Here is a 24,999-nt window from a genome sequence, read left to right on the forward strand (position 1 = left end):
GGCAGCTGCCAGATGACAAGCCTGGTCTGCAGCAGTGTGGCCCAGCAGAACATCCTCACTGGGTTACTGCCTGCCATCCTACCCCACCTGCCTTGTTCTTTGCAGTTCATTGTGTCCACATGTCCTCTTGGCGCCTGTGTCTGTCCTTGTGACCAGGCCCCTGGAGCTCACTGGGAAAGAGGGTGACTTTGCTCCAATCTTGGGGAGGCGGCTGCTGCTCCTATGACACTTTCACTCTCACATTACCATGGAAACCAGAGTGCCATAAGCACGTGCATGCTGGGGTAACAGTTCCCTGTCCACAGGCACCATGAGGGGCCGTCACCCCAGCCCAGTCACCTCCACCTCTTGCACTCCTAGGTGCAGGTCTGCAGTCATTTCTGCACACGGGGGCCTAGACACAGCCTGGCCCTGCCCTCCAGGAGGTCCTGTGCTGGTGGAAGCCATAGCTAGGCAAATGTGACGGAGGGGTGGACTCGGGGCCAGGTGGAGAAGAAGGGCAGCACGATGAGCCTCAGGATACTGGGCGTGTCCCATTCTGGAGCCCTCCTCATCCTTGACTAAGGTCAGCATGTGTACCACATTCCACAAATGAGGAAGATGAGGGTTTGGAGGGCTGACTTTGGAAGCATTCTGGGCCATGTGCCCCAGTTTACTATGGCCCTGTGTCCCCACTTTGCCTCGCCCAGGCAGACCCACACGTCTGAGTAGTTACCTGAGACCTCACAGCTGAGTGCCACCCCAGATTTGTAATCTCAGTGGGGGCTGAGGGGGCTGAGACTCAAACCCAGTGTTTGGGACCTGTAGCCACCATTCTTCCCACATGCCCCCTGCACCCCACCCCATTCCTGCCTGTGTCTACCTGACAGCAGAGCCTCCTGGTGAAGCCCCCTCATCATAGACATGTCATGTTTAAATAATCATGATGCATGAAATCACCTCAGGGCCTGGGGGTGCCAGTGAGCAGGAGAGCACTAGCCCCCATTCCCTGCATGTCTACAGTCCCAGGTCCCCTCTTCTCCCCACACTGCCCCATCTGTCTCCCTGAGAGATGTGCTCCCCAGGGCAGGAGCCCTGCCAAGCTGCCTCTGCCTCCCCTGGGTCCAGCAAGGGCATTTAAGAAATGGAGTTCACTTCCCACTGGATTGGTTGATTGGAAGTCTCCTGGCTAGATTTGCATTTGCACCTTCCACCTTCAGCCCTCATTTCTGGGCTCTGGGCCCATTCGAGGGAATGATGTTCAACATTCATTCAACAAACGCTTGCTGAGCCTGGAAAGGTGTCAGACCCTGACCAGGCTCAGAAGCAGGGGCAGCGGGGGGTAGGGAGGGGGAGTACAGGGGATATCAGCACTCAGGCCCTGCCCTCAAGGAGCTGACAACAGGTCTGGGGAGGCAGACATGGAGATGGTGACAATATAGTGTGTGACGTGCTGAGAAAATGCAGTCAGGGGCTGTGGGGTTCAGCGGAGGTGTGGCCACTCTGGGAGTCAGGGGAGGGAATATTTGAGCAGGCCTTGAACAGAAGTCAGCCAGGCAGATCCCAGAGGGGCGGTGGATCAATCAGATGAAAAGATCCTAGCTGGTTTAAGCCAAAAAAGGGCTTAATTGGCTGGGAAGCCAGGCGCAGCTCTGAATGTGTCCCAGGTCTCAGATGCTGCTGGGAGGAGTCTGCTTCTCTCCTCCCTGGTTGTTGTCTTCATTCTCTAAGCTCCAGCTTCAGACTGAGGATGGCTTCCCCTTGCAGTTGGGCTTACTGTGGCCTACAGGCCCACTAGACTGGCCCTTCCTTGTTGGCAGCCGTAGCAGCTTCAGGACTATCTGCCACAGCTCCAAGCCCAACAGAAAGAGAAGTTCTCTCTTCCCAGCAGTCCAGCGGAAATGCCAGAATCTCATCTGTGTGAATGGTGTGACCTGGGGGTGGCGTGGAGGGAGGGAGCATCCTGATGGCCAGGCCCAGGTCACACGCCCACCTCTGGGGCCAAGGATGGGGTCAGCCCACTGGGACCTTATGGCTGGGGTTTGGGGGCTTCTAGGAGGAAAGTGGAAACCCCGGTGGCATTGTGGTTAAGTGCTATGGCTGCTAACCAGAGGGTTGGCAGTTCGAATCCGCCAGGTGCTCCTTGGAAACTCTATGGGGCAGTTCTGCTCCGTCCTATAGGGTCACTATGAGTCAGAATCGACTTGAAGGCACTGGGTTTGGGTTTTTTTTGGTTTAGGGGGAAAGTCAGGCATTGTTAGTTAGAAAGTGGGGGAGGGGGCAGAGCCAACCCCTCCAGAGCCAACCAGAGCTAAACCCGTTGCTGACAAGTCAATTGTGACTTGTAGCGACCCTGTAGGACAGAGTAGAACTGCTTCCATGGGGTTTCCAAGGCTGTAATCCTTATGGAAGCAGACTGCCACATCTTTCTCCCAAGGAGCAGCTGGTGGGTTTGAACCACCAACCTTTCTGTTAGCAGTCGAGCACTTAACCACTGTGCCACCAGAGCTCCTTTAAGCAGACCTACCAAATGCAAATCTCCAGGGGATAGGCAAGCCTGAGGGTTCTGGCACTCCTGCCAGCAGGCAGGCTGCAGTTACGAGTGCCCAGGTGAGGGGTATGAGTGCCCCAGCCCACTCCTCCACCCCATTTCAAATCCAGGACATTTCTCAGGAAAGTGGAAAAAGTAGGAGTTTGCCACCCTGACCCCTTGCCTGTGTCCTCCCCAGGCCGTGGGGGGGTGGTGGACTGGGGCTTGGCAACGGTGTGGCTGCTCTTGGGAAGAGGTGCTCCAGCTCCAGGCTCCCAGGAACAGAGTCCTCGCTCAGTAAATAGGGTTCATTAATAGCTTGATTAATCACACCTCATATTTTCGTAGTGCTTTTAAAAATAAAACATTTGAAAGCACTTTCACACACCCCCCCCCCCCGGCCTCAGCATTGCACAGGCAGGTCCCAGCATCCCAGACTGCAGGTGAGGAAAGGGGGGCTCAGCTTCTGAAAGCAGCAGCATGGCAGGCCGTGTCCAGGCAGCTTGGAGTGTGGCTTCCTCTCTCTGCCCAGGCCTCTACCCAGGGGGCTACTCTGCCTTCTCCCTGGGTCTCCCTGCAGGACAGAGCAAAGTGGCCACCCTTGGGCAGATCTTCTGAAATTCAAGGGAGAAGAGAGGTACTCAACAAATACCCCATCAGCACCCAGGCCAGACTGGGGCTGGGTGCCAGGCCCAGTAATAAAGGAGATGGGGGCCCCTGCTCCACAGGAGCCCATGGTTTATCAGGGAGGCAGTGTGCAAACAAATCCGCCCCAGTCCTGGGTGTGGCATGTACCCTGAGGGGAGCTTCAGGGCACAGGGTAGGCGAGTGGCAGAGTGTGAGTCAAGGAAGGCCTTCTGGAGAAGGTGACACCTTTGCTGAAACTTGTAGGCTGATGGGCTCCCGGATGGACCAGGTAGAGTCAGGCCCAGCACGATCAACTCTGCTGGATGCCCACAGCAGCCTCCTCATCTGTCTCCCTGCTGCCACTCCCCCACCCCCTTAGTCCACCCCTCACCCAAGTAGGCTCATCACTCCCCTGCAGGCAGCTCTCTGAGCTTCCCATTTCCCCTCCAATAAAGCCCCATCTTCCTGGCTGTAAGGGCACACAGGGTGTGGCCCTGCTTCCTCTCTGACTCTCCTCCTACAAATCTCCCCTGCCCACTCTGCTGTGGCCACACATGTGAAGGGGGCAAGCCTCTGGGACATGGGTGAGTGGCGTGGTGGTCATGGGAGACCCTGTCTGGCCAGTGTAGGTGGTGCCCGCCTGGTACCTGCCTGCACCTGCCTGCTCTCCTGCAGCTCCAGGAGCCACCTGCAGCCCAGGTGCATCCCCCTGGGCAGCATTTTCCCACTACATCTGTCATCTCAGCAGGCTGGGGGTGCAGCAGTAGGTGCCCTTCTTCGTGTCCCAGTCACTAATGCCTGCACTAGACAGCCTTGCCCTGGGGGGCAGGGACCAGGGATGGACAGACTGGTGGTGGAGACAGACACCTCAACCACCTGCTCGCCTCTTCTATGAGAAGAGCTACAGCACCTGCGATGACAGGCACAGAGAGGGTACAACAGTGGGTGTGTCTGTCCTGGGAGACTGAGGTGGAGCCCTTTCCAGGGGAGAGACATTGGAGCTGGGCCCTGAAGAGAAGGGGGGAAAGTCCTGGTGAGGAAGGGGGAGAGGTGTTTCAGAGGTGAGCACAGACCTAGAGGTGGGGGAGCCACTGCCTAGAAGGGATCAGTGGGTGTTTTCACAGAGGGAGATGAGGGCTGACTGGGAAGGACCAGACGTAAGCTCAGGAATGCCAGCTGAAGGTGTTTGACCCCATCCTGAAATGCCTACAGAAGCTAGGCAGACAATGGAAATAGGATAAGCAGACCCAGGGTGAGGCAACAGGGAGTGGTAGGGACTGCAGTGAACAGGAGAGTGCATGCCCCGTTGAAAGGATTATAGGTCATTTGGCACTAAGGATGTACTGCATGGTGTTACTGTCGGTAAACAGGCACAGGATTCACATAAAAGAGGAAGACCACTCAGGGTGGCTTGCATGGTCGAGGGGGAGCAGCTCCTGCCCTGCCTTCGTTCAGGAGAGAGGTCTAACTGGAAGCATGGGGGAGGGGGATCATAGGTGCCAGCTACTAGGGTGGAGGTCACATGGTGGGCTTGGGGCACTGGAGCGAGGGAAAGCCAGGTCTGCTGTCCAGGCAGCATCCCCCAGCCTCAAGAGGTCCCCTCGTGGGGACTGCGTTACCTCTACCTGCAGCCTTAGAGTGTCCTTGCTAGAGGGCAGATCTGTAGCCTGGACGCCCCTGGGCCCACCCAGTAAGTACCCCCCAGGGTGGGGAGGGGAGGCCTCGCCAGTGTGGCATGACGGAGGCCCTGGAGAAGTGAGCTATGTCACTTATTGGTCACAGTACATCTATTTTTCATTAGCACTTAAACACAGACATGAGGGACTGCACTGGGTTCAGCGGGCAGCTGATGCGAGCAGTGCTTGCCACGGTGATCAATAGGGAGGCTGGGGGCTATGTCCCCACTCCCTTCCCCCACAGCCCAGCCAGGGACCCGTGCCCCCTAATAGATGGGCACAGGGCATTGTGTCTGCTGGGTGAGATGTGGAGTGAGGCAGGGCAGGCCCAGAACCGGCCACTGGGGCCACTGGGGCCTGCCTCCACCTCTGTGCACTGTCTACTCGGGTCTGTGGAGGTGCTGTGGCTTCCCTGGGTAACAGTCGAGAGAGGCCACTGGGCCTCGTCGGCCTCCCCAGACCCACCACTTCCATTCATTCTATAGATCCTAGGAGGCCTGCTTGGGCCCCTGGACACAGAGGTGAGGAACCTGGGTCAGGGGGCTGATAAATGGGGGCTGAGTGACAGGGAAGAGCAAACGTAATAGCAAAAGGGTCACACAGGGCCCCCACTGGACACTGAGTCCAGGGTCAGAGCTGGGGGCCTTGAGTAAGTGACTTCCCCTCATGCCTCGGATTCTCTGTAAGCTGTCTAGATGGCTATTCTCCTCTCCCCGACTCCCACCTTCCTGACCCCAAAAAGGGCACCGGCAGAGCCAAGTGGAAGGGTTCAGGACAGGTGGGTCCAGGAAGGGTAAGCCTCCTCTTCCCAACTGCAGGTATGGTTACAGTGGCCTGGCCTCTGTTCCTGAAGCTGTAGGAACGTACAGGGGGCTCAGCCACCAGAGAGAGGGCACAAGAAGAAGAAGGACAAGCTGGGGAGAAGCCAAAGAGGGGCAGGGAGGCCAGGGAGAAGGGCAGGGGTGGAAGGAGGGGTGAGGGCAAGATGAGGGAGGAGGGACAGGGAGGCCGGAGGAGGGGTGGATGACCTGATGCTGACATACTGCCCTGCTGTGTCAGAAATGCCCCACTCTGACCCCACTGAGTCCACGTGGGAGGGGTGTAGAAGCCACTGCTGTGTGCCTCTGACCCCACAAGGGCATGGCAGCTGCCCTCTCGCTTGGCCAGGCCTCCCTCCATCCCTTGGGGTCTGAAAGCCAATCCAGTGGGTGGCCAAGTGCCTGTCTGAGGCCGGGACTGTGGGAGCCTGGGGTGGGGGGCTGACCCCGTGGGGGTGGTGCCCTCAACTGTGCCCACACACACCTCTGGGGAGGAGGCTGGCTCACGCAGCCCAAGGATTGAGCACTGAACATGGAGTCTGCAGACTCATTCCATTCTGGGCTGAGTGACCTTGGGGCTTTGGGCAAGTCACCTATCCCTGTCAGGGAAACAGTACGACAGCCCTCCCGATGGAGGGATTGCTACGAGGGTCCCCGAGCTGAAGGCGGTGATGCCTTGCATTGTAAATGCAAACCCCCTGAGTCCTGGCAGCCACTGGCCTGTACTGCACTAAGTACTTCCCCCTTTCCCATTCAGTCTTCACCCCCCCACCTAAGAACTGGGCACCGTCTCTCCGCTTTGCAGGAGGGAGGCGTGTCTGAAGTCACAGCAAGTATTCAGCCTGCATTCTTAGATCACCCACTGTGTCTGTCCTGAGCCAGCCCCAGGACGCATACAGGACCAGGTGCAGTCACAACGCACACCCCAAAATCACAGTCTGGGGTGGAGCGGGTAGACTCCTGCCATAGGAAAGAGGGCCCTGCCCACAGCCCTTGTGCATACAGACAAGAAGAGGACAACTGGCCCTAGACATGGGTGTTCCCTGGGGGGTGGGGCTTCAGGAGCAGACCACAGGAGGCCCCTGGACTCCCCCATGGGGCAGATGCCATCTCCATTTCACAGGGTGAGGGTCAGATGGCAAAACCGGTAACTTGGCCAAGGTCACCATTAGCAAGGAGCAGAATGGGTTGCCGGAAGTTCTTCCTTCTTTATGTGTGGGTGGTGGGGGGAAAGGGGACGGAAAGGCCACCAAGGGTCTGTTTGGTGGGCAGTGGGGGCAGGGCAAGGCTGAGTGTGCCTGCCTCCCCCTCCCAGGGGCCCCTGTAGGAGCAAACGGGTCAGACTGCTCTGGGGGTTTTACCTCCTCCAATGCCTCAGAGCCAATTACCTGTATAATTAGCAGCAAATGACTTGTGGGATGGTTGTGGTTTTCGGTTAAAATTAGAAGGAAAGCCATTCCTGTCTCCTTGAAGGGGTGGGGACTGGACCCAAGCCCCCAGACAGACTGTCCCAGCTCCCACCCATGCTCACCCAGCACCCAGCCTCACCAGTCCCTTCCCACATCCCGTCCTCCCCCCCACCCCGCCCCAAGCCTCTCCCCTCCAGCAGTGCCACCCAGCACCCCTCCAGCTGCCCCTCCCACTGTACCTGCACCACGCCCCCTTTGCATTCACTCGGTATTTCCTGAGCACCTACTATGTGCAGGGGCAGACAATGGCAACCAAACAGAAAGTAGACCCCAGAGGCAGCCCAAGGCAGAGGAGACAGAGGAAGAAGGCCCTGCCCTGCCCCAGCTGCCCACCCGGCCTGCCAGGTCCTCTCCACTTCCTGCCAGCTTCTCCAGACTGCATATGCCTCACCAGATCCCTGAACCGCTACTAACAACAACAAAAAAGAAAACCAAAAAACTAAACTAGTTACCTTCAAGTTGATTCAAACTCATGGCGACCCCATGTATATCAGAGTGGAACTGTGCTCCATAGGGTTTTCAATGGCTGTGATCCTTCAGAAATAGGTTGCCAGCCCTTTCTTTTGAGGTACCCTTGGTGGATTCGAATTTGGGCCACCAACTTTTTGGTTAGTAGTTGATTGCTTAACCATTTGCGCCACCCAGGGACCTTGAACCTCTACTAGGATAGTAGTAATACTGGCACTAGGATAGTAACGTGCCCCGGCCACTGCGTGGGTTGAGGGCCTACTGTGTGCTGGGACTGTTAAGCCACCCACCGTAGTCTTCAGAAGTGAGTGGACTTAGTTTTGCCCCATTTTACAAAGGAAGAAATTGAGGCTTGGGCATTCTGGGCTCGCTTTTCCCCCATCGGCCCCGCCCACACGCTAATTTCTCCCCATGGCCCCCAGCCCCAGAGGCCCGCTCACCTTCCTCCTCTGCTCAATCCAGGTGCCCAGCAGAGTGCTACGGTGGCGAACCCAGTGCCCAACCCAGTGCCCGGGGCCAACCCAGACCTGCTCCCCCACTTTCTAGTGGAGCCTGAGGACGTGTACATTGTCAAGAACAAGCCAGTGCTGCTGGTGTGCAAGGCCACACCTGCCACACAGATCTTCTTCAAGTGCAACGGGGAGTGGGTACGCCAGGTGGACCACGTGATTGAGCGCAGCACCGACGGGAGCAGTGGTGAGATGGGTGGGCGGGCCAAGCGGCAGCTGGGTGCTGGGGGGAAGCAAGCCACGGCCACCCCAGGCTGCACACCTCTCATTGACATGTCCGGGACAGAACCAGCTCTGTGCCCACCACCCCCACCACCTCGGACCTGCTAGGTCCACAGCTGCATCCCCAGGTCACCAGGAGAGGCAGGATTCTCACACGAGGACCCCGTCTGTATACATTGAGGCCTTCCCTGGGACCCCCACCCCTCACTAGAGTCTGAGCTCACAGTTTGGTGAGGGAGTGAGAAAGAGAGGATTTCCCCTAAATGTCCCAGGAGCTGTGAAAGGGGACATGAAGCCTGGCCACTGCCCTCAGTCTCCACAGAAGTAGGAGGCTGAGCAGCAAGTGCCCGCCGCTTGAGTGAGCCTGGCTGAGCCATCCCAGCAAAGAAAGGCAGTTTGCAGTGAATAGGTCCCAAAGGATCAGAGTTTACAGACGGGGAATTCTGTGTTTGTTTTCTTTATGCATTCATTCACTCACATATTCATTCATTCATTCACACATTCTCTCAACAACCTTTACTGAGCACCTACTCCAATGCTGGGGACACAGCCCCGTCCTCAAGAGAACTCCGCCCCCGCAGAGCAGATGGCGTGATTGACCGCTCCGTGGGTCCCTAGGGCTGTGCCACCGAGAGGAGAGCAGGGCTGAGCTGCCAGGGGCACCCTGGGGCGCTCCAGGGGAGGTGACATGTAACTGATGGAGGCGGAAGGACTGTTCAGGGAGAGGAGAGGGAAGGACTGTCCAGGCAGGGGTACATCACAAGCAAGGCCTAGAGGATGTGTGCCAGGGCAGTGTTCCACTCGGGGCCCCACCCACCAGGCTCTGGAGTGATGTCACTGTCCCACAGGATTTTGAGCTGCAGCGTGACATGGCTAGAGCTATGGGTGGCCCTCAGATGCCAGTGTGGGTGGGGGGGCTGTCAGGAGGAGCCCACCCAGAGAAGCTGAGGAGAGGGAGTTCTCCTGAGGGTGGAGGGAGGGGTGCAGGGCGGGAAGGCAGCCCCTAGAATGCCCCTTCCATGGACACCCATCGGCCACCAGCCCTGGTCTCAGGCAGCAGGTGGGCGTGCAGGTGTAGACAGAGCCCTGTGCAGGTCCTACCGCTCCCCAGAACCAAGCCCAGCAGAGAGCAAGGCAGGAGCTGACAGCAGCCTCTCCTCACTAATTATTGTTGTCAGGTTGTTCCCCACTCGAAGCCACCCTCTACGACAGAGTAGAACTGCCACCATAGGGTTTCCTAGGCTGTCATCTTTACAGGAGGAGATCACGGAGCTGCTGGTGGGTTCAAACTGCTGCTGACCTTTTTGGTTAGCAGCCCAGCATTGTGCCACCAGGGCTCCCCCTCACTCAGGGGAGGATTATCCAATAGGCAAGGTAAGCACGATGCTTACCTTGCTTACCAGATGATCTGCAGGGAACAATTTCACATTTTTTCACCAAGCAGAGATGTGGTGAAACCCATGTGAAATTGTTCACTACAGATTAGTAAATAAACACAAGTAAGCCTGTGCTTACCTTGCTTATTGGGTAACCCACCCCTGCTCACTAGTTTACCCCAGATAAGCTCATTTCCTCTCTCTTCTCCTTTGGTAGGCCACCCACGCCACGAGCCCTTAGGTTTAGTACCAAGCACCTTCCCCCTGAGACACACAGCACGCATGCACTTCCCACTGAGACCCAGCACAGTGCAGCTGGGGGCAGGTGTATGGCACCAAGAACTGCCCCACCCCCCATGCTGAGGGCAGGCCAGGGGCCTCCTCTGGCAGGAGGAGCTAGGGATGGCCCAGGAAGAGTTCCCAGAGGAGGGCTAACATCCACCCTCTGATCTCAAAACTAGCTGGGGTGAGCATTTCCCAGGGTGAAGGAAGGGAAGGTTCAGAAGCACTGGCCAGCAGGCCCTCAGATGGCTGGGGCTTGTGACATGGGAGAAGTGAACCTGGGCAGCAGCAGTGACCAGGAGGCTGCTCCAAGGCCCAGTGGAGGGTATCAGGCAGAGAGGGCTGTAGTCAGCCTTGGACAGTGGGAAGACCATGCTGGGCAGAGGGAAGACTGGAGGAGGAAAGGCCCTGGCCAGAGAGAACTGTCTGGAATCTCTTGCAGTCATCCAGATGAAAGCTGAAGAGCCCTGAATGTAGGCACTGTTCAAGTTAGTCCTCAAAACCTGCCTGTCATGTCACAGTTGAGATTGAGGCCTGGGTTCTGTTGTGTCCAGGGCTCAAAGCTAAGCAGGGCTCCAACCAGATCTTCTGGTCTACTGCAAGTCATATCCATCCTACCCAACCAGGGTTGGCAGGGCCTAACCCTCCTGCCACCAAGCGACAGCTCAGCCCACAACCAGGAGCCAAGCGGGCTTTCCCTGCCTCCTTCACAGGGTTAGTGGCCCCCGTCCAGCCTTGAACCCTGTGTGTACCCTGGCCTTGCACATGCCTGCTGGCTGCAGCTTCATTCACGCAGGCCTCAGACGTTACCTAGTACCTGTTCTGTGCCAGGCACTGGGGCTCCACCAGTTACCAGTTGCGAGCAAGTCAGTTCTGACCCATGGTGACTCCATGTGTCAGAACTCAGCTCCGTAGGGTTTTCAATGGCCAATTTTTCGGAAGCAGATTGCCAGACCTTTCTTCCAAAGTGCCTCTGGGTAGCCTCGAACTTCCAACCTTTCGGTCAGCAGTGAGCGTGTTAGCTATCTGTATACCCAGGAACTCCAGGCCCACTGGGTTAGGTACTAGGATTTAGCCCCCAGTCTCTCTGAGCAGTGGGCCAGTCCTGCCTCCCACTGTCAGGAGGGAGACAGAGAGGGTCAGTGGCCTCTGCAGCCCAAGAGAGTTCTGGGCACCATCAGCACCCCCCCCCAGCAGAGGTGCCTGTGGCCTCCCTGCCCACAGGGGCAGCTTTAGGGCCCAAGGTCAATCAGCACCCACATTGTCCCAGCGGGAGGATCTGCCGCAGAACTGCAGATGATCCCCTCCCCTCCCTGTGCCTCAGTTCCCTCATCTGTAAAATGGGAACAAAGAGGCCCCTTTTGCAGGTCGGTGGGGGGAAGCTGTGAGATGTCACACATGCAGCTGGGGCCCAACTCCTGGAGGACTTTCCCTTCCCCCTGCTCTCAGGCCCAGTACCACTTTGCAGCATGATGACTCTGCCCATGGTTGCAGCAGGTCACCCAGCAAGAGGGCAGGTCCTAAGGAAGGAGCCACAGCCAGGGCCTTGCCTTCCTGCAGCCTGAGGGCCTGCCCTGGAACCTCTTAGAAGGCTCCAGGCCAGCCTCCTGCTGCTCTCTGCCTCCACAATATACCGTCTGCCCTCCCAGGCAGACAGACAGACAGACACACACCCCTCCCTGTCTGAAACGCTCCTGTCATCATGAAGTCTCGAATTTGTGGCTTGGGTGAGACCCTGGCCATTTGCCTGGATGAGCATTCACGGGCCTGGTGGGCACACCAGGGCGCCAAGCATGCAGCTTTGCTCCACGCAAGCCGGTCCCACCCTGAAATTACCTGCTCTCTCCTACCCTAGCAGGCACATCTGAATTTTCATTGATCCTATTGATCTCCCAACCCAAAGCCACTGAGTGCTTTGAGGACAAGAGAAAGGCTTCCCTTACCCACAACAGATCACATGCGGGTCGTGCCACACAGATACCCAGACCAGAGACCCTGGACCAGAAACATCTGTGGTCAGACAGGAGTGACGGGGATTAGAGGTCAACCCAGGTCTTCAGCCTCACCGTTATTAACCCTCATTCCCCATCAGAAGGCCAGGTGGGGACCAAAGCCTGTACATGCTGGAACCCAAACTTGCTGATGCTGGCAGAGGCTGAGATTTTGCCAAACCTTGTATAGGGAGTCACGTCTGGGAGGATAATTTGTTAAACAAACGGATTGGTTATTAGAAGCAGACAGGTGAGAAGGTGGGAACCTAAGATGCAGCTTGGCCTTGGAACCCCAACCAGCCCTCCACCACCCATTGACTCCTGTTGGTTCAGAATCCCCCGAGCATGTCCCCAAACCAGGGGCTCCCACCTGCATTCCTGCATGCTCCCCACGCTCCAGGACCCATTCTCTTTCCTCCTCACCTCTCCCAAGGCTGGCAGCTACACCAGGCAGGTGTAGACAAAGCTGAGCCCAGAGACTCTGCTCCCAGGAATGAGACCACTCAGTCCCCTCTCAGCCCCTGGCAAGGCCAGGGCTTCCCCTCGGCCCACTGCCCTATTTAGTAGGCTCAGGCCTTCCCTAGCAGCAGGGAGGCACTGCCTGGAGCTGGGACATTGAGGACACACTTGGCCCTCGTTCCTGGCAGCGGGAAGGAGAAGAGGAGGTGACAGGACAGAAGCCGGGGGGAGAAAGGGAGAAAGAAGCACGCTTAAATTTAGTGCTGTTCTCCCCAAGTTGAGCTGCCTGGGTGGGTGTGAGGGGGCTATCCATCCACCTGTCCACCTAGGGGAGGAAAATTACCCAAGTCAGAATGTTCTGGAGATCTCCTGGCCCTAACCCCAGAGGCTGAGAGCAGCAGGAGGGGGTGAAAGGACCCTGCCTCCAGCCGTGGGTTTGGGTCCAGCTCCTTCTCAGGCACTCTGGATACAGTGCACCTGACCCCAGGGGTAGTTGGCACCCGAAGCCCCTCTCCTATACATGAGTCCCTGTGTGAGGGCCACGCCCCCCCCTCCCCGGTTCTCAGCCCCCACTCCAGCCCCAGGGAACCTATATACCCAATGTCTTATAGAATAGGGCAGGTAGGGCAGGAGAAGCGGACAGGTGGTACCCAGACCAGAAACACAGCCCAGTTAGAGTGACCTCAACGTTGGTGGTACCGCATCTCCTGTGAGGATTGGGCGGGAGGGGGGCAGAGCCGAATGATGGAAGAACTGGGGCCCCATAGGAGAGCAGAGAGACTCGTGAGGAGGGTTCTGGGAAGGGGTCAGAGAAAGGCATGGTAGAGAAATTAAGAGGGAAGGAGTCACCCCACCACAGCTCAGCTGGGCCTGCTCCACCCAGCACTGCAGCCCTAATTGAATTTCTCTGTTAACAATGGAAACACATTGGCAGCCCGGCCTCTCTCTCTCTTTCTGATAAACCAATGACCCAAGGGAAATTGGGGTCAGGAGGAGGAGAAATTGGAAACAAACAGTCTTTTCTCACTTCTGGGGACACTAGTTTTGGCTGCCGGCCAGGTGACTGGATTAGGGCTGGTGTCGCCCTTGTAGGTCCCCAGGGGGGCCTAGACCCTCCCGGCACGGCCCCTTTCTGGGTTGGGAATGGCAGCCTCAAGAAGGATCCTCTTCCCCAGTCAGAGCTGAGCTGGTTTCCAAGGCTCCCTCCAGGCCGTCTGCACCCTCTCCCACCCCAGGCAGATCACCCTGAGCACACTGGATTCAGATAGCCCTGGGTACAGACAAAATGTCACTCTCCTCTCTGAGCCTCTGTTTCCTCATCCACAGAGTGGGAGCAACACCCACTCAAGGCAGTGGGTTAATAAGATAACCAGCCTCTCCAAGTCCCAGGGGTCTATCATCATACTCCATAATCGCTGTAATTATACTATTAATGGCTGTTATTATATTATCACATGTCAAGAGCTACCTGCTAACCCCAGGCGGGGTGGGGTGGGGTGCACCAGATCCTTCCTCACCGTTCCTTCACCCACAGAGCCCTTCAGCCCTGCTGCCCTGCCTGCTCTGCCCGGGGTCCTTGGAGGCCAGACCCTATGGCCCAAAGCTCCTTTGTGCAGTTGTCTCTGAGACAGCCACGCGAAGCCCCATTAGTGGCTTCCAGTAATAAAGTGGAATGAGTGGGGGTTAAAGGAAGCCCCCAAATCCCCCTGAAGCTCTTCTGGAATACGCTTCAGCCTGAGGGATACCCCCCAGTGACCACAGCAGGAGTGGCCGAAATGCAGGGGTCCCCACACCCTGGATGGTGGGCCTGGGCAAGGCTGTGTGGCCAGCACACTGGCTACCCCCGTCCTCCCCCCAGGGCTGCCGGCCATGGAGGTGCGCATCAACGTGTCGAGGCAGCAGGTGGAGAAGGTGTTTGGGCTGGAGGAGTACTGGTGTCAGTGCGTGGCCTGGAGCTCCTCGGGCACCACCAAGAGCCAAAAGGCCTACATCCGCATCGCCTGTGAGTATTGGGCTGGGGCTATCTGCAGGGAACGGGGCTACTTCCTGGAGGAAGGAGTCTGGTCAGTAAGCCTACAGTCCTGGCTTGGTGGCTGGAGGAAGTGCCTATGGATGCTCCCCAGCTCCTGCATGCCATCCTGGGCACCTGGCACTTCCTCCTTCCTGGACAGAGCTGGCTGGGCTGGGCCATGGCCTGAGGCATTGGGACAGGGGCACTCTGGCTCTTCCCCTAGACTTGCGCAAGAACTTCGAGCAGGAGCCGCTGGCCAAGGAGGTGTCCCTGGAGCAGGGCATCGTGCTGCCATGCCGCCCGCCAGAGGGCATCCCCCCAGCCCAGGTAAGAGCTGGGCTCAGTGCCCACTCCACAGGTGGGTGGGATCTGGCATGCCCAGCCCAACCCACCTGCTCTGGATGGGGCTGCCTGGTAGGCATTGCATTGACCTGGCTCTCTCCCCCAGGTGGAGTGGCTCAGGAATGAGGACCTGGTGGACCCAGCACTGGACCCCAACGTGTACATCACACGGGAGCACAGTCTGGTGGTGCGGCAGGCCCGCCTGGCTGACACGGCGAACTACACCTGTGTGGCCAAGAACATTGTGGCACGCCGCCGCAGTGCCTCAGCAGCTGTCATCGTCTACGGTGGGCCTGGGTTCCGGTGGGCAGGGCGGGGGATCCCAGTTGTCACAAGTGGCCGTGGGGGCAGGGCAGTATGTGACTGGGGGCAGGGGAAGGCCATGGAGCTGGGCCTGACTGTGGAACCAGGGAAAGGGCTGGCGGGGCTGTGGGGCTAAGGGGCATGCTGGGCGGAGCGTAGGGTAGGGTGGTGGACACCTCTGGCCAGATCATTTCTTGACTTTCTAGAAGGTTGGTACTATGGGCTGGGGGCATTGTGCAGAGGGAGCATGAGGGGACAGGATGGGAGTCTAGAAAAGATGGCAGAGCACACCCTGTGTCCCCAGGGGTGGGAAGCAGTCAAGGGGTCCAGGCCACCCCCAGGAGCAGGCAGAGAGAGGGTGCAGAGTCACCCCCGTAAAAGGCTGGGCTTGTGTGCCAGGGCTGGAGGCTGAACTGGCAGAATATTTTGGCTACCCTGAGTGCCCACAGTGCTGGACAAAGGGAACATGGTGGAGTGGGTGCTGCCACCCCTGGGAGCCAGCAGGCATGAGAGTAACCTCCCCTCCAGGCTCCTCTCTTGGCACAGCAGCAGCCCACCAGGTTCTTGGCCCCTGCCCAGAGCCCCTGCCCTCCCTGCCCCTGGGCCAGCAGTCTGAGGAGGCCCCTGCTCCCTGACCCCAGTCCTTCTCTGTCCGGCCAGTGAATGGTGGGTGGTCGACGTGGACCGAGTGGTCCGTCTGCAGTGCCAGCTGTGGGCGTGGCTGGCAGAAACGGAGCCGGAGCTGCACCAACCCGGCCCCTCTCAACGGGGGCGCCTTCTGTGAGGGGCAGAATGTCCAGAAAACAGCCTGCGCCACCCTGTGCCCAGGTACCAGAGGCCACCGCCCCTGCATCGCTCTCACCACGCCATCTCCGTGCCCGGCTCCATCTCGCCACCAGCCTGCCCACCCATGGCTCCATCTCACCCACCTGCACCCAGGGCCAGACTGTCTGAGGCCAAGACCAGGTCCATCCTGTAGTTGAGTCAGGGCTCGGTCTGTGTCCAGGGTCAGGGCTGAGTCTGCATCGCAGGATCTCAACTAGGTTGGGCTACAGTCGGAGGGCAGGGTCTAGGACTTGGTGTGGGGCAGGACAGGGCTCAGCCTGGGGCTGCAGGATCCAGCTTGGGCCTGGGCTCAGAAGGGTCATCATGGGCCCGAGAGCCCTGACGGCCCAGGCTGGACAGCCTCCCTGGTGTGGGCAGAGCGAGCAGCCCCTGGTGTCATCTGTGCCTCTCCCGTCATTAGCATGCATCATCCAGGCCAGCTGGACATGAGCCAGGGCACACTGGTGGGCCTAGGCCTGCCTTTGCACCCCAGAGCCCCGCCAGCTCGTTCTGCCTGCTCTGGACACCCAGCAGGGCCACAGTGCAGACAGCCTGCCTTGGCCACTCTAGCTGACTGTGCCATCCCTCCCCCCTCTGTCGGTATCTGTCTCTCACGAACAGTGGACGGCAGCTGGAGCCCATGGAGCAAGTGGTCAGCCTGCGGGCTTGACTGCACCCACTGGCGAAGCCGCGAGTGCTCTGACCCCGCACCCCGAAACGGAGGCGAGGAGTGCCCAGGCGCAGACCTAGACACCCGCAATTGCACCAGTGACCTCTGTGTGCACAGTGAGTCCCCCTACCCCCTAGGGTCCTCTCCACAGTTGGCCAGTGCTGCCCCTGCCCTCTTGGGCTCCCAGTCACTCACTGCCCCCACCCTGGGCAGGTAGTGGCTATGGAGTCATTCCCCTGCTGAGGCTGCACCCCCTCTCCAAAACGCAGGGCCCTCAGGGATACCCGTCATTCCTAACACAGCCACATATATGTGCACAGTGTCCCCGTATCTCCCACCACCCAACTGCCCCTCCTGTGGAATACCCACACTTGAACCTTACTTGTACACACCCATCTGCACACACTCACTCAGACCCCCCAGCCCTGGCCACCCACCTTGGCCCCTCCTCTCCTGCAGCTTCATCCCACTGCCCCCAGTGCACCCACAAGTCCTATGGGGATGCCAGGCTTGTGAGGCCTGTTAATTACAAGGCCATAACTAACAACTAAAGATCTCAGTTGGATTTTTTCTCTAGAACACACCCTCCCCCATTCTTTCAATTAAAAACCTAATTATCTGTGTCAATTCCTTTCTGATAGACATTTCTTCCATTACGCAAAACCCTTCTAAAAATCAATATAGCTCCCTCCAAGCAGCCAATCACCCCTTCCCCCGCCCTAGCCCAGGGCAGGCCCATCCAGGAAGGGGCTGCTCTGGGAGTCCCAGGAGCTCACCCCCCACCCCAGTTGATGCCCCTGGGGAAGTAGCTATCCCCCTCCTCCACTCTCCTGGTACCAACCTCAACCGGGATCCCAAGCTCTTGAGGGGATATGACTTGCTCAAAGGCACACAGCAAGGTACTGGCAGCTTCAGGAGTCAGATCTGCATTTGCCGTCCCTATGCCCTGGGCCGCCTTCCCCCAGCAAATGTCCCTTGCCCAAGGAGTGTAGACTCCTTCCTCCGAGGTGCAGACCACCGATCCCTCCTTCCCAGCCTTCTGCTGTTGAGCGGCTATTCCTGCACCCTGCCCCTCCCAAGGCCACCTCTCTCTCACAGCTGCCTCTGGCCCCGAGGATGTGGCCCTCTACGTGGGCCTCATTGCGGTGGCCGTGTGTCTGGTTCTGCTGCTGCTTGTCCTCATCCTGGTATATTGCCGAAAGAAGGAGGGGCTGGATTCCGACGTGGCCGACTCATCCATCCTCACCTCAGGCTTCCAGCCTGTCAGCATCAAGCCCAGCAAAGCAGGTGCAGCCCCCTGCCCCCAGCACTCCCCCCTCCAGGCCCACAGCCAAGGGCCACAAGGCAGGGAGCACTTGGGGACCCTACCCTGAGTGTGTCCTGGTGCTTGCAGACAACCCCCATCTGCTCACCATCCAGCCTGACCTCAGCACCACCACCACCACCTACCAGGGCAGCCTATGTACCCGGCAGGACGGGCCCAGCCCCAAGTTCCAGCTCTCTAATGGGCACCTGCTCAGCCCGCTGGGCGGTGGCCGCCACACGCTGCACCACAGCTCGCCCACCTCTGAGGCCGAGGACTTCGTCTCCCGCCTCTCCACGCAGAACTACTTCCGCTCCCTGCCCCGAGGCACTAGCAACATGGCCTATGGGACCTTCAACTTCCTTGGGGGCAGGCTGATGGTCCCGAACACAGGTAAGAAGAGCCCCAGAGGGCCCCGGGAAGGTTGGAGAGGCAAGATCAGCTTCCATTTCCCTTTTGGAGGAGGACGGCACGGTCCAGAGGGTCCTCTGTGCCGCCGAGCCTCTCCCTAGGGAGTCAAGCCAGGGCCAAGGCCAGCAAAGAAAGAGGGTGGGATTGCAGAGAACCCAGGGAGTGGCTGGCGGGCGGGGGGCGGGGGGGGTCACTGTATTGGAGCTATCTCCTTTTTGTGGCCTGAGGACACAGAAGCACTGTCCATTGGTACACACAGACAGCTGGTCTTTGTGCCAGGCTCTGCTGGGCTCTGGGGCCCAGAGGTGCAGCAGGCCCAGGCCCCGAGGAGCTCACACACTCTCGGAAACTTGGCCAAACTGTGTGCTGCCACAGAGGGGACCTTGGGGGTCATGGGCCCCCCCACCCATGCATCCTGGCTTCCCACCACCACCACTTGGAAACCGTGTGCCAGGGTCTCCAAGACACAGTGTTAGTGAATCCACAACTCTTCCAGTGGTCATCTTGAGAGAAAGCACACAGCCACTGATGTGGCTGGCCACTCCCACCCTGAAATTTTCGACCCCCTCGGCTTCGGTGGCCTCTAGGCTTCTGATTTTCCAGCTGCTCCTGACACCTGTTCCTTAAATGTAGGTGCTCCTCGGAACTCCCCCCTGGCGCCCTCCTCCCCAGTGACCTCACCCACAGACAGGGCCTTAATCCCGGCCCCACTCCTCCACTCCCAGCCTCCCGGGCGTCCACCACCTCCTGGGCAGCTCCATCTGCCTGTCTTATAGCATCTCAAATTCCTCATGCCTAAAACAGAGCTATCTCCCACCTTCCCCCAGGAACCACCTCTTCCCACTTTTCCCCAGCTCAGGGGTAGGTCAGTCTGGTTGGTCAAGCCAGAAACTCGGGGTCAGCTTGACCTCCTGCTCCTCCTCACTTGCCCACTCGTCCCGCACATGAGTTTCAGTCAAACGCCAAGCCTTGTCGTTCTTCCTCCTAAACGGCCCCTGCAGTTCTGCTGCTTCCCTCCCCAGGGCCTCTCTCCTGCCCAGGGCCACTCCCACCTCTTGCTGAGTTGCCTGAGTTCCCTAGCTCCAAACATTTGCTTCACAGAAGTGGGAGTTGATCATGCCCCTCCCCTGTTTAGTCTGTACCGCGGCCCATCCCCCATTGGTTGCTATGGCCTCTTCCTCATATGCACACTTGTTTTTTGTTTTTTTAAATAGAGAGACAATATTTTTAATAGTTTGAGGTTTATAGGAAAATTGCACAGAAAGCAGAGTTCCCATCTACGCCCCCCCACCCCACAGTATTTCTCCTATTATTTACATCTTGCATTCCTGTGGTGCATTTGTTACAGCTGACGAACCACTACTCATACATGATTATTAACTAAAGACCCTAGTTTACGTTAGGGTTCACTCTGTGTGTTGTATAGTCTTATGGGCTGTGACAAAAGCATGTCATGTGTCTTCCATGACAGTATCATACAGAATAGTTTCACTGCCCTAAAAATCTAAAAATGCCCTGTGTTTCACCTGTTGATCCCTCCCCCTCCCTAGACCCCTGACAACCCCTCATCTTTCTGCTGTCTCTAGTTTTGTCCCCCTGCCCTCTTCTGCATGCACAGCCAGGATTGGCTCAGCTGGCATAGCACCCCAAACACAGTGTGCCGCTCTTTGCCCCCAGCCCTTTGTCTCAGTTACCTAGTGCTGCCATAACACAAATACCACAAGTGGGTGGCTTTAAAGAACAGAAATTTATCTTCTCACAATTCTGAAAGCTCAAAGGCCAAAAAGGGTCTCAGCCATGCCTGTCCCTTCCTTGTCAGTAGCCTGGTTCCTTGGCCTGTAGAGGAGCCTCATGTGGTGTCTGTCTTCCCCTGCCTGTGTAGGTGTGTCTCTGGTCTGTGCTGCTCTTTATATAACTCAGAAGTGATTAGGTTTAGGATCCACCTACACTAGTCTGACCTCAACTGATTGATTTCATTAGATTGCATTATGGAACGTGATTACATTACCGTACATTAGATCATATCCACAGGTGTAGGGGTTAGGATTCCACCACATATTTTGGGGGGACACAATTCAATTCATGACGCCTTTGCATGCAAATCCCTCTGCCCACCCCTCCCCCCTTGCACTTGTCAGATCTGTGGTTTCCACTTCAAGCCTGGGCCTAGACAGCTCCTCCTTTCTGTGCCTATTGTGCCTTCTGCAGACAGAGGTGATAAGGGACCTCTCACAGGGCTGTTAGGACCTTGAAAGGAGGTGGTACCTATACAGCTCAGAGAAGGGGAGGCAGGCACACAGCAGGTGCTTTGCGTTCCCACAGTGGGTGGCTGCCACCCCTTTGAGCTCTCTCCCCCAGTTCCCAGTGCCCTTTGCTGCAGTGAACTTGTCTTTATCCCCCACTGGGCTGAGAGCTTCATGGGAGCAGGGTTCGTTGACTTACAGAGTACTCGCGTTAGTATTCAGGTGTGTCCCTCCACCACCAATAAAACTTAACAGGTGAGTGTCTGGGATCATGACCAACATTAGTGGCTGGAACCAAGAAGCAGTGCAGTGAGTGAGGGAAGCAGAAGCTGTGAATCAATGGCTTCCCTCTCCTGGGCTTAGTTCTCTGTAACATAGTGGTACTCCAGCCCAGCCCTTCTCCAGGATTTCCTGCGCTAGAGATCATGCGTATGCTGTTGAACTTGGTAGGGTAGAGTCAGATGTCTCCCCTCCCCCATCCTGAGCCTCCGAGGCCCCTCCTGATATAGGGGTTCCCTGTCTGTACTGGTTTCCTAGGTCTGCCCTAACAAAGTACCATAAACTAGGTGACTTATAAGAACAGGAATTTATCGTCTCACAGTTCTGGAGGCTGGAGTCTGAATTCAGGGTGTCAGCCAGGCTATGCTGTGTCTGAAGGCCCTAGGGGAGGATTCTCTCATGTCTCTCTCAGCTTCTGGAAGCCTCAGGCATTCCTTGGCTTGAAGCTGCAGCATAGCCCCGTCTCTGCCTCCATCCTCACATGGCTGTTTTCCTCCGTGTGCCTCTGTGTCTCTTCTCCCCTTTTATAAGGACACCAGTCATATGGGATTAGGATTGACTCTGCTCTAGTGTGACCCCATGGAGCAGTTGTACTCTGTCCTATAGGGTTGCTATGAGTCGGAATGGACTTGACAGCAATGGGCTTGTTTTTTTTTTGTGTGTGTGTGTGACCTCATGTTAATTTAACTGATAACATCTTTAAAAACCCTATTTCCCAAAAGGTACAGGGGTTAGGATTTAAGCATATCTTTTGGGGGGACATAACACTGTCCTAAAAGGGAAGGAAGTTAGGAGCAGGACCACTCCTGGGCACCCCTGGAATAACTCCCCAGCCCTGTGCTTGTCGAGTTCTGACTCACTGCCTCCTCCCTGGAATCACTCCTCCTCAGCAGATGCTTTCTGACATGGCCCTGCGCCAGGCTCTGCAAGAAGCTGGGGACCAGGGGCCCCTGTGAAATTGTTCACTGTAGATTAGTAAGCAAGTACAAGTCAGCCTGTGCTTACCTTGCTTCCTGGGTCATCTGCTCTGTCAGGGATTGTAAATTTAAAGAGAGACTTTGATTCTATAGGACAGTGCTGTGGGGTTGGGAGAGAGGCCAGCCATACCCAGAAGCAGAGTCTTTGAGGTGGTGAAAAAATGTGAAATTTCTCACCATAGATGATCTGGTAAGCAAGATAAGCACTGTGCATACTTCGCCTGTTGGATAATCCGCCCCTGCTAGCGGCAGAGATGAATTAGCCCAAACAAGAGAGTGTCTGACATGGCTCCCAGACCAGGGAGGGCTAGGAGAAGTGCCCTTGAAGGCCTGTCCCCACTGCAGGGAGCTCGCTGCCTAGTGGGGAACAAAATCACACAAAGCAGCAGGGAGCTCCCAGAGGTGGCCACCAATGGGGAAGGAGGACCCTGAGCAGCACAAGGGCAGACCACCCAGACAGACAGAGGCGTGGTCAGAGCAGTGGGTCTGGAATGGCCGAGGATTCGGCTTGTGCTGGGCTGAAAGGTATTTGGGGTCAGAGGTGATGGGCAGCACGTGCCAGTTCAGGGACTGGACTTTACCGAGGAGGCAGGTCACACCCAGTGCCTTCTGTGTGACAGTGGAGGTGGGTGCAGCATACTCGACACCAGAATTTTTTGTGCTTAGGCTAACTAGGCATGTTTTTCCCCCAGTTCTCTCAGCCACTGTTGGGGTCCCTGTGACCCAGTGTCATGCCTTTGGTGGGGGGCTGCTCAGTCAGTGTGGGCAGTTGGACCGCATAGTGGTCTGTGTGGCTCCTCTGTCCCCGGGGCAGGCTGGCACGGGTGGTCCACCCCCACTGGGCAGGGTGGAGCTGTGTGATAACCTGGTTTCCCTGTCTTGTTTCAGGGATCAGCCTTCTCATCCCCCCAGATGCCATACCCCGGGGGAAGATCTACGAGATCTACCTCACACTGCACAAGCCTGAGGATGTGAGGTGTGGGCACAGGCCCTGCTACACAGGGTGGGGGGTTCCTCTGGTCCCACCTTCTGCCTTCTGTCACTGTGCTGCTGCCTGGTCTGGCCTGGAGGGTGGGGGAAGAGCCACCCCAAGGGGAACCCTAAGTTCTATCCCGAGGCCCACTCAGCTACACAGTACCCCATCTTGGGATGCTCTGTCCTGCCCCCTAGGACAGCCCACTGACACCTCTCCCTTCTGGCCCCCGTTTCCCCACTTGAGGTTGCCCCTAGCTGGCTGTCAGACCCTGCTGAGTCCCATCGTTAGCTGTGGGCCCCCCGGAGTCCTGCTCACGCGGCCTGTCATCCTTGCGATGGACCATTGCGGGGAGCCCAGCCCCGAGAGCTGGAGCCTGCGCCTCAAGAAGCAGTCATGTGAGGGCAGCTGGGAGGTGAGCTGGGGTAGTCCCAAGCCCGCAGCCCCCCAGCACTAGCCTCCACGTGAAGAGGCAGCCATGCAGCCTTAAGCCACTCCTGCTCCCCTGAGTCTCTTGGCCGATTCTCAGAGCGTGGTGGCCTGAGGGCTGAGAGGCCGGGCTGCACTGACTGCGAGGCCTGCCTGCAGGACGTGCTGCACCTGGGTGAGGAGGCGCCCTCCCACCTCTACTACTGCCAGCTGGAGGCCGGCGCCTGCTATATCTTCACTGAGCAGCTGGGCCGTTTTGCCCTGGTTGGAGAGGCCCTCAGCGTGGCCGCAGCCAAGCGCCTCAAGCTGCTCCTGTTCGCACCTATGGCCTGCACCTCACTTGAGTATAACATCCGAGTCTATTGCCTGCATGACACCCACGATGCCCTTAAGGTACCGCTACCCTGTTGGCCCTGCCACTGGGGCGTGTACTGGGCCTAGAACTGCGGCTGACCACCCCAGTTCCTAGGCATGCAGGCCGCCTTGCAAAGGTGGATGGGCAGGTGGGGGTAGGTGGTGGGAGGGCACCCCCAGACACAGCCGACCTCCCTGGGTTCTGCAGGAGGTGGTGCAGCTGGAGAAGCAGCTGGGGGGCCAGCTGATCCAGGAGCCCGGGGTCCTGCACTTCAAGGACAGTTACCACAATCTGCGCCTGTCCATCCATGACATGCCCAGCTCCCTGTGGAAGAGCAAGCTGCTCGTCAGCTACCAGGTGAGGCCTGGGCCTGCAAGCCAGACTCAGGCTCTCTGGTGCTGGGCGCACCTGACCAGGCACCACCCCTCTGCCCCTCCCCCACAGGAGATCCCCTTTTATCACATCTGGAATGGCACGCAGCAGTACCTGCACTGCACCTTCACCTTGGAGCGCGTCAGCCCCAGCACCAGCGACCTGGCCTGCAAGGTGTGGGTGTGGCAGGTGGAGGGCGACGGGCAGAGCTTCAACGTCAACTTCAACATCACCAAGGTGGGTGGGAGAGGGCTTTGACGCTGCCATGCTTGTGCTCCCAACCCGCAGAATGCTCCACCCTCTGGGCCTAACCAAGCCCACCTAGGCCTGCCTCCTCATAAGAAGCCCTTGGTAGCTACTCTGAGTCTCCTGGGGAAGAGTCTGTTGCGAGTATAAACAAATGCAATTAGACTCTCAGGAGGGCAGTTGAAAAGGATGGAGAAGCATGGAGATGGAGTGGGGGCAGGGAGTCAGAGCCCACTTGGGGTTTGGGAGGGCTTCCCTGAGCAGGGGCTTTGTACTCAGCCTGGAAGGATGAGTAGGACTTTGGCAGGCAGCAGTGAGGGGCTGTGAGGGGGCAGGACAGAGGCAGTGAGTGGAGAACAGTGAGGGTCAGCAGGGGCCAGGCAGAGGTGGCCTGGAGGGGTGGATGGTAGGGCTACTGGTGTGTGATGCAGGCAAGTCACTGCACCTCTGAGCTAGGGAGCTCAGGAGGTGCCAGACCCCCACCCAGGAGCGTGCCATCAGGAGGCAACAGTGGGGCTGGGTGTGAAAGTTCTAATGGTCCCTCCACTCCTCCCATCCCCAGGACACAAGGTTTGCTGAGCTGCTGGCTCTGGAGAGTGAAGGGGGGGTCCCAGCCCTGGTGGGCCCCAGTGCCTTCAAGATCCCCTTCCTCATTCGGCAGAAAATCATTACCAGCCTAGACCCACCCTGCAGCCGGGGTGCTGACTGGCGGACTCTGGCCCAGAAACTCCACCTGGACAGGTGGGTGGGGGATGGGCGAGGAGTGGCAGGGGCTTCAGCGGCAGTCCAGCTGGGTGGGCAGGGCGGGAGGGGGAATAGACAGGAGGTCAAGGCTTCTTTCCAGATCGTGGGGG

General features: G+C 57.9%; 1 protein-coding gene across 1 annotated transcript in view; it reads left to right on the forward strand.

The window, feature by feature from the left end:
* UNC5A (unc-5 netrin receptor A) overlaps positions 1-24,999 on the forward strand; it is a 68,379-nt gene that overhangs the window by 43,068 nt on the left and 312 nt on the right. The window contains exons 2-14 of the mRNA XM_049874383.1: positions 8,030-8,263; positions 14,265-14,408; positions 14,641-14,744; positions 14,866-15,046; positions 16,509-16,673; positions 17,656-17,844; positions 17,951-18,253; positions 22,659-22,746; positions 22,990-23,158; positions 23,332-23,565; positions 23,735-23,884; positions 23,972-24,136; positions 24,708-24,886. Coding sequence (XP_049730340.1) covers positions 8,030-8,263; positions 14,265-14,408; positions 14,641-14,744; positions 14,866-15,046; positions 16,509-16,673; positions 17,656-17,844; positions 17,951-18,253; positions 22,659-22,746; positions 22,990-23,158; positions 23,332-23,565; positions 23,735-23,884; positions 23,972-24,136; positions 24,708-24,886 — 2,305 coding nt within the window. The remainder of the gene's footprint in view (positions 1-8,029; positions 8,264-14,264; positions 14,409-14,640; positions 14,745-14,865; positions 15,047-16,508; positions 16,674-17,655; positions 17,845-17,950; positions 18,254-22,658; positions 22,747-22,989; positions 23,159-23,331; positions 23,566-23,734; positions 23,885-23,971; positions 24,137-24,707; positions 24,887-24,999) is intronic.

The sequence above is a fragment of the Elephas maximus genome, chromosome 2 (genome assembly GCF_024166365.1).
Source record: "Elephas maximus indicus isolate mEleMax1 chromosome 2, mEleMax1 primary haplotype, whole genome shotgun sequence".
Classification (NCBI taxonomy): Eukaryota; Metazoa; Chordata; class Mammalia; order Proboscidea; family Elephantidae; genus Elephas; species Elephas maximus.